The following is a 9726-nucleotide window of genomic DNA, read 5'->3' on the forward strand; positions in this document are numbered from 1 at the left end:
TCTTTTCTTTATTTTTATTCCTTAATTTTATAATCATAGATTATTGAAAACTATAAATTTCATACATTTAATTGTGAGAACAATAATACACTTATCATTTCAAAAACAATATGGATTTTAATATGAAAATTGCTGCGCTAAGCAAGGATTTCGAATCTCAGATAGGCAAACATTTCTCTTAATATTTTAATTTTTAAAAAAATAAAAAATATCAAACAAGCTTTTTGGTATCACAAATATTTGAATTACAAATATAAAACTTTAAATCAAATAGCGAGGCTGGTTTTGTGCTATGAAGCGGACGACAAATCGAACGAAGCTAACATTCAACTTTTTAAATGTTCAATAGAAGAATATTCCTATTTATCATTTTAAACTGTTTATGTTATCAAAGTCTCCTTGATTTTGTCCCAAAATACAACATTGCCTTGTTCGTCGTTAGGATATTCAATGTAAGATTGCTTCTGAACTAGTTCTAACATCACCAGAGGAAGTTCACTTGGACGAATCTGTTCAAGGAACACGAGAAATAGGATGTTTTGACCTCCTCTTGAGTAAATGCTCTCCATTCTAGCCATATTAAATTCAAACATACAAAAATACGAATCAAGAAAAGATCGTGTTATTATGCAAACAGTTTTTCGACTTTCGTGTATTGCATTTGTAATATTTTGTGTAATGTTTTCTCCCGGAAGGAAATCTCTTTGATGAATGCATAATTTTAGATTCTCCTTTTGTTCCAGGTTTGGAATAATGTCTTTAAATAAGAAATCCTGTTCTTCGTCGGAATAAGAAATGAAAGCGCCAAATGTATAGTGATCATCGTCCAGAATCGGCCTGTATTGCTTATATTTACTTCTGGTCATATGGTATACGTACCGCAGTCTCCATCGATATCGATATACCAATCCACCGACCAGAACAACGCAGACCAAAGCTATACCAGAAGTAATACATGCAATTAAGACTGTATATGATGCACATTCTTTTTCAAGTTGCAAAACAATTGGTCTTAATGGAAATATTGTTATTACAGAATTATTTATCCAGTTACATCTGTATGTGTTAATACCAAAAAAGATACGGTGATATTCATGCATCCACTGAATAAAAGGGAGTGTATTGCAAAAACATTGTAAATTATTTTTTGAAAGATCGATTTTGAGACCGGATCTCCTTGCAATGTTCGAGATATCATTTAACGACTCTTCGGAGAACGCTTGTATGTTGTTGTGTGAGAGGTTTAACATTTCTAATGTCGGGAGTGTGGACATATCAAATGAGATGTCCGATAATATATTGTGACTAAGGATTATCGTTTTAAGCTTTGGATGCTTGTGAAATATTGAAAAATAAACTTGGTGTATTCCATTAAACGATAAATCTACATATTCAAGCCTTTTCGCTAATTGGTTTGAATATTTATTTGTAGCTAAAAATTTACCTAGACCATTATTTTGTAATTTCAGTTGAATTAAATTTGGCATTTCGAACTGAAATCTATTCAAATTGTTGTATGATAAATCTAAAATCTCGAGCGTTTGCGGTAATGAGTATTCCCCTATAACATTTACAAAACTGTTGAATCCCATTTGTAGTTCTATTATACCAGATTTGGTAAAATATTGAAAAAACTTCGGTGGCAAACTAACTGCCTCTCGCAATGTATGAGTCATAACCAATTTCTGAATCGGTGTAGATCGTTGGAAATTTTTTGCAATTGAAAATATTTCATTCTTAGTGAAATTAATGTGTGAAATATTTAGTACTTTTAACTGTTTCTGGCCTTGAAAACTGTCGTCTAGTACAACTGATATCGAGCACCTAGAAATATCAACGAATTGAAGACATTTCATGTTCTCAAATGTTATTGGACCGAAAAGAGTGAAATTACAATAGCCTGATACAAACGATTTAAGATTAGTTAATTTGGAAAATCCATAATCTATATCTGGGCAAGCTGGTGACTCATCAATATCTATTTCAATAATTTCTAATTGTGTAAGTTTTGTGACGACATTTTTGCAGGCCAAAAATCCGTCCCAGTCGTTATATTTAGCATTCAAATGCGTTAAGGATTTCAAAGGGGCAAAAATACCATGGGGAAATGATTTCCATTGAAGTGATAAGTTGTTGTGTTCTAATATCAATTTCTGTAGATTGATGAGTCCTGTAAATGATCCAAACTCCATTCGCTCCAGTTTATTCCACGATAAATCCAGCTCTAGCAGGTCATTAAGATTGTTAAAATTACTATTATATAATAGAATGATCCGGTTAGACTTGAGATTCAGGAAATTTATATTCGACGGCAGATTTGGGATTGTTTTTCTTTTGCTCATCTTTTATATCAAAACAGATACATCGTCTATCGAAATGACAACGCTGTGATGTATCATTTGCATATCCAGTATGTATCAGTAGACAGAAAAATATTAAGGATACCATGGTTCAAATAGTTGAATTATAATTCAATCCACACAATACAAAGAAGCGTATCAGTTTTTAGAATTGGCAAACTGACATTTAACAGAAATGTTCTGCATTATGTGTGATCAGCATCTGGCTGTATCCTTGTTAAAGTATATCACCAGGACACTGTCGGATGGCTTATGTTCAACTGTCAAAAAACTGTGTTGTACCTGTATAGATATATGTAAATGTATTGTTAATGTACGTGGTGAAGGTAATAACTTGCTACATAGGTCACTGGGAAGTCTGTTGTATTAAGACTGACACCTTTGATAATTATTTACACTACTGTGTGGATGCCACTTCTGTCGGACGTATCGTCCTCGATAGTATCATCAGCCCCGTAGTCAGCTCTTTGGTGTTGACATGAATAGCAATTGTATTGTCAAATTTATAAATTTCCTGATTACAATAGTATTATTTTTTTTTTTAAATAACTTTGGATTTTTATAATATTCAATGTATAGATTACCATAGCCGAATTTGGCACAACGTTTTGGAATTTTGGGTCCTCAATGCTCTTCAACTTTGTACTGGTTATCTTTATAATTATTTTGATCTGAACGTCACTGATGAGTCTTGTGTAGACGAAACGCGTGTCTGGTGTATTAAATTATTAGCCTGATACCTTTGATAACTTTTAAGTACAGACTTTTTGTTTTTTTTTCCTTTTCTTATTCATCGATCTATAATAACTATAGAGACGTTAACTTGGTCGAACATTATCAATCTAGTACGATTTGTCTTTATCAGCGATACTCGACATATCTATGGGAGTATATCTTCAAAAATGGAAATCACAATTACACACTTCATTTATTTTGAGGTGTAAATTCACATTGCGATAAGACGTGTCACGGTACTTGTCTATCCCAAATTCATGTATTAGGTTTTGATGTTATATTTTTTATTCTCGTGGGATTTTGTCTGATGCTCGGTCCGTTTCTGTGTGTGTTACATTTTAGTGTTATGTCGTTGTTCTCCTCTTATATTTAATGCGTTTCCCTTGGTTTTAGTTTGTATCCCCGATTTTGTTTTTTGTCCATGGATTTATGAGTTTTGAACAGCGGTATACTACTGTTGCTTTTATTCATGTTCTGTTATTCATTAGCTTATTGAAGTAGCTTAATCACTACATGTACTTGTGTGTGTGTATATGTCCAAAGTCAGGAGCCTCTGGTCTTTATATGTCTTATTTAATTTTAAATTCATTTATATGTGTTTGCGTTTAGTATGACGTCCATTTCGCTGAACTTGTACACATATTTATTTAGGGCCTAGCTGATGCCCGTCTCCGGGTGTGGGATTTTCTCGCTGTGTTAAAAACTCATCGGTGACCCTCTGCTGTTATCTGCTCTTTCGTCGGGTTGTCTCTTTGATATATTCCACATCTCCATTCTCAGTTTTATTAAGTACAGCTCTTTGTAAGAACCAGACAGGGTACCATATACATGCGATTTATGAGGGTTTTAGATTTTATCTATAAATGGCCTATAAGAAGCAGTAACTGAATACTGCTCCAAAAATAAATATGAGTGGGAAAATACGAGTGTTTGCCATGGTAACGGGCACTCTATTTTTTGGTTGTGAAGCATAGTAAAATCTTCCAAAAATCAGCTAAATCACTTCAATTCAAAGCCTGATTAAGAATAGAATCAATCATTTTTCATTAATTTTCCTATGTAACATTGATACAACTCGGTTTTAGCATCATTTTAGTTCAGATTGCATGTAAACCAAATTTGTAATTTTTTTGAAACATTTTGCCAAAAAATGCATATTTTTAACTTTTCTGAATTTGGGACCTTTGCGAAATTATCAAATTTTCTGTGGTATTTTTCAGAAAAGAGCAACTGTGTATAGCATAGTTAGCACTTTAGTTATGAAGTTTGGATACTACTTTACCAAATTAAATAGAAAAAAAATTGGGACTTTCTTTAGTTTAATCACCATAGCAACCAATTTTTTCCTTGGAAACGGAGTTATAATTTGCAGAATATTTAGAGCTTTAATGTACTGAATTGTTCCATAACTGATAATAAAAAAAGACTACATCTAAGCATAAGCTTACTTTAAATTACCATCGTTAATAGTTACGCGTCTGGCGTAAGAAATTATAATCCTGGTACTTTTGATAACTATTGACTTCAATAGTTACCAAGGAAATACATATTACCCATAGTAACATCTATTTTAAAATGTATCAATATAAATTTATGTAAAAAAATATATATATTATATATAGACGGTGTTTGTATTCAAATTGGAATTTGACTGCATGCTTTGCTTCACCCACAGTTTTGTCTGTATATAATATATTAAAATTGCTTAATTTCCTAAATTTATATTGCTATACTACTAAACAATGGTATATTGCTGGGTCTTCCGAGTGCTCTACGAAACCTCTTTCTAAATTATTAACATCTATTTCATCAGCAATATAAGACGGGCTTCAAAGTTATTGTGAAACTGCATATTCTAGAGGTGGCGTGAATCAGATGTGGATACTTAAAAAATCCAAAGATCTTTTAGAGTACATACAATCTAACTCTCTTTCATCTTGTAATAGTATTAACACATTTGACTTCTCTACTCGTTACACAAGTATTCCACATTCCAAACTAAAAGACAAATTGAAAGAGTTGGTGTTGCTTTGTTTCATAAAAAAGAATGACCAACGTAGATACAAGTATCTTGTCTTAGGGAGGGATAAATCCTACTTTGTAAAGGATCACTCTGATTCAAACAAAAATTATCTGAAACGGACATTATCAAGATGCTTGATTTCTTGATTGACAACATAATTGTTACATTCGGAGAACATGTTTTTCAACAGACTGTCGGCTTTCCAATGGGAACAAATTGTACCCCTCTTCTGGACGACTTGTTTTTTTTATGAGGTTGCCTTCATACAGGAACTTCTTAGGAAAAAAGATAAGAAGTAAGAAATATCCTTTAATGAAATTGAGAATGGAAATGGGGAATGTGTCAAAGAGACAACAGCCTAACCATAGACAAAAAATAGCAGAAGGTCACCAACAGGTCTTCAATGTAGCGAGAAATTCCCCAACCCGGAGGCGTCCTTCAGCTCGCCCCTAAACAAATATATACTAGTTCAGTGATAATGAACGCCATACTAAACTCCAAATTGTACACAAGAAACTTAAATCAAAATAATACAAGACTAACAAAGGCCAGAGGCTCCTGACTTGGGACAGGCGCAAAAATGCGTCGGGGTTAAACATTTTTAAGAGATTTCAACCCTCCCTCTATACATTTAGCCAATGTAGAAAAGTAAACGCATAACAATCCGCACATTAAATTTCAGTTCAAGAGAAGTCCGAGTCTGATTTTAGAAGATGTAACCAAAGAAAATAAACAAATGACAATAAAACATAAATAACAACAGACTACTAGCAGTTTTTAACTGACATGCCAGCTCCAGACTTCAATTAAACTGATTGAAAGATTATGATTTCATCATATGAATAGCAGGCACAATCCTTCCCGTTTGGGTTTTAGTAGCATACTATCATAACATATATATATATATATCCTTTAACTCTGCTTTCCGCTATACAGATGATGTTCTTTCAGTTAATAATTCAGAATTTGGTGACTATGTCTATCCTATCGAACTAGAGATAAAGGATACTACAGATACAGTTAAGTCGACCTCATATCTTAACTTACATCTAGAAATTGACAATGAGGCTCGGTTGAAAACAAAACTCGGTTGAAAACAAAACTTTACGACAAAAGAGATGATTTCAGCTTTCCAATTGTGAACTTTCCATTTCTAAAAAGCAATATTCCAGCAGCACCTGCATTCGGGGATAAATCTCCCAATTGATACAATATTCCCGTGCATGCATTTCCTATCATGATAGAGGGTTGCTGCTCACAAGGAAGCTATAAAACCAAGAGTTCCAAATGGTGAAGTTGAAATCATCCCTTCGTAAATTTTACGGACGCCATCACAAGTTGGTTAACCGTTATGGAAGAACCGTTTCACAAATGATATCGGATAAGTTCCTTACGTCGTAACTACAATCCCCTTCCCTTTCATGAATGTGACTCACCGAATTAGACTATTTACCGGATTTGTTATCACATTAGCAACCCGACGGGTGCCACATGTTGAGCAGGATCTGCTTACCCTTCCGGAGCACCTGAGATCACCCCCAGTTTTTGGTAGGGTTTGTGTTGCTAAATCTTTAGTTTTCTATGTTATGTCATGTGCACTATTGTTTGTCTGTTTGTCTTTTTCATTTTAAGCCATGGCGTTGTCAGTTTATTTTCGATTTATGAGTTTGACTGTCCCTCTGATATCTTTCGTCCCTCTTTTAGATTAAGTGACATATAGCTCCAATTGAGTGGATGTTTTTGTGATGATTTGATTTGAAACTAATTGGTTTTTTTTGGTCATTAATAAAATACATATGGCACTTAAATAAACATTATACTCGATCAAACAACAGTTACCATTTATAATTATTACGAAAACACATAAACAAAGAGTCTTGCCTTGATGCCCGTCTGAACATTGTTTGTCTTTCGATCAGTATTTTGCTTTTATTCATTGCAAATTATTTTTTTAAATGAATTAAAGATTGAAATATAGACTATACATAAATAATACAAATGTAGTAGTAATCAGCAATTAGCATCAAGATTCGTATGGAATGTTGTAAATATTAAATTACTTACAGTTAGCCTCAATCCTGGTATCTATGGTGAGTTTATTTAGTCTCACCCGATTTTGATGTAAATCTCAATACATTAAATTTTCATTACTAACTTTGTTTTTTGGCTTATAGGTTTTGTATAAGGCAAAAGTCCATGAGAAAATTTGTTTTATTTCCTGTTCTAGAATCAGGTACTTATGAAAAATGTGTATTTATGAGGAAATACTATCTATATTTATTTCATATTGATCTAGTATAAATTATATAAAACAAAAGACTTTTTAGCAAATTTATAACGGGGAATAATAGATCAGTCATCAAAACCAAACCATAGACATATCAAGTTTATGGAGTTTTTACCAAATCGTTTCATAAAAAAAAATATGTTGGATAATATTGGTTATATTCAATTCGTTGTTAAGTATTGATGTACATTTCAAACAAAGCACAGTTGAATTCTAAAACTAAGGAAAAGTAGTAGATGTTTAGTACTATTCTCATCAGTAAATGAAAATTACTACAGTTACTCCACATTACAGAGAGCCTAAAAGCAAGGTATATCTTAGATAATGGGTTCTCTCAACTATGGTATGGTGTCAAAATTAATTATGAAACTGCTAGCATTATCTGCTGTACGTAAGTTTGCAGTAAAACGTTTTTGCCTCTTTTAATAAGAATTTTGTTTCAAGTAAATTGGTAATTGACCTTAAGAAATAGAAATTTTAATCGAATTGATAACCGAAAGAAAATATTATATATACATGTGAAATTAGCCATAATACACTCACGTTATATGTTGTGAATGCTAAATTACTTACAATAACGTACCTCACATTTTGATCTTTTGAAAATGCCAGTAATCAACTTAAAATGGCTGTTATTGATCAACCCCTATTCCACAATAACGAACGACCTCTACCTGTATATTTAACCAACCTATAGTTTTTTGTAATTAGGGCTTTTCGTTAGGATTTAATTCGCACATAGTAAGCGAACGTGCAATGCCTGTGTACACATCAGGTATTTTGATCTTGTGAGTGTAATTTCTAGTGACAATAAAAGGGGAAATTGGGGCTTGGTAATATTTTGATTTACTAGTTTAACTAATGTTTGCAAAAGAATAAGCTATAGACTCTTATTTAAAAATGGGGATCCTTCAGTGAAAATGTGTCAGTTAACCATAATTCCGCAAAAACAGAGTAATATGGACATATGTATCTGCTTCATTGATGTTAAACTTGAAAATGGTCGAAAAAGGACAGGTTCCACATGGCTTATGTTAGATAACACCTGGAACATTTCTACTCAAAGCTAGATTTCCACAATGGTATTGGGCAGATATTGACATGGAGTTGTTGGTACTGTACGTCACTACATCTTAGAAAAATGTGCAATCATGCATGGTTAGTACTAATCTTTCTGATGGGGTTCAAATGTTCACAATACTAGACCTGTAAAAATCCAACGATTCTCTGCACCATGCAAGGGTTCAGGAGGTGTGTTAATTGGGCAGCATGTAAATTGACACATGAATTCATTACATTCTCTAGAAAGCCCACTTTTGGGACTTACAAAAGTTATTTAAATCGGGGAGGGGGGGTTCACTTTAAAATGTAACTTCGTCTGTCAAGCAGCGCATCGTCTCGGTAAAATAACTCTTCTTTGGCACAAAAACGAATCTGGAAAAAATATAATACGGCGGTTTCCGCGCAACATAGAACTTACAAGATATTTGACCAGCACCACTTTAACAGCGAATTAATTTTTATTCCGTTATTCTATTCGGATTATTGAGACCAAAAAAATATTCTGTTCTCCATATCAGGTTAAGATAACAAAATAATTCAATGCAATGCTACTTTTCATTTTGATTTTGAATGATAAAAAAAAAACACAAGGAGGGGTTTGTTAGATAGAAAATCAAAGACAAAAAAATAACACATATGCGCCTGAATACAGCCTTGGTCGAGTCGAATTTTCATGGTAGCCTTATAGAGGTTGATTGGATCAATTCAAAGCCATGTCGAAAGACTGGACAAACGATTTATGTTCATTCTCCTCTAAGCGCACGTCATTTAAAAGTAAGAAAGAAGTAGTGTACGAAGTAAGTAAGCAAGTAAGTAATTTTATTGAAATAAAGTCCAGATGTTGGACTATCATCAAATGAACATATACAAACATTTGTTTAGACAATTGAACAACACTATTATGAATATATGTAACAGAACAATTGACAATGATTCCACGGCTGATTAAGTCCGGTGCCAGAATGGAATGTCAAAGTACGATGACATTTCTTTTCTTTATTTGTATTCCTTAATTTTATAATCATAGATTATTGAAAAACTATAAATTTCATACATATTCACTTGTGAGATAGGCAAACATTTCTCTTAATATTTAAATTTTGAAAAAAAATAAAAAATATTAAACAAACTTTGTCGGTATCACAAATATTTGAATTACAAATATAAAACTTTAAATAAAAAAGCAAGGCTGGTTTCGTGCTTTGAAGCAGATCACTAATCAAACGCAGCTAACATTCAACTTTTTAAATGTTCAATAA

The 9726-nt window shown here is 32.8% G+C and overlaps 1 protein-coding gene across 1 annotated transcript; it reads right to left on the reverse strand.

Moving 5' to 3' along the window:
• Positions 1–380: 380 nt before the first annotated feature.
• On the reverse strand, positions 381–2342 carry LOC134726418 (osteomodulin-like). The gene is made up of 3 exons (XM_063590821.1): positions 1770–2342; positions 1204–1334; positions 381–570 (listed from the first exon to the last, which is right to left on the reverse strand). The coding sequence occupies exons 1-3, from the start codon at positions 2340–2342 to the stop codon at positions 381–383; spliced, it is 894 nt and encodes a 297-aa protein (XP_063446891.1).
• Between the last annotated feature and the right edge of the window lie 7384 nt (positions 2343–9726).

This window comes from Mytilus trossulus, chromosome 7 (genome assembly GCF_036588685.1).
Source record: "Mytilus trossulus isolate FHL-02 chromosome 7, PNRI_Mtr1.1.1.hap1, whole genome shotgun sequence".
Taxonomy (NCBI): Eukaryota; Metazoa; Mollusca; class Bivalvia; order Mytilida; family Mytilidae; genus Mytilus; species Mytilus trossulus.

Coding starts and splice junctions, on each gene's coding strand:
- LOC134726418 (XM_063590821.1), bottom strand. CDS start 2,342: ATGAGCAAAAGAAAAACAATCCCAAATCTGCCGTCGAATATAAATTTC. Junction 1,335..1,769: donor AAGGCCAGAAACAGTTAAAA/GTACTAAATATT, acceptor ATATTTCACAAG/CATCCAAAGCTTAAAACGAT. Junction 571..1,203: donor CAAGCGTTCTCCGAAGAGTC/GTTAAATGATAT, acceptor TAATATGGCTAG/AATGGAGAGCATTTACTCAA.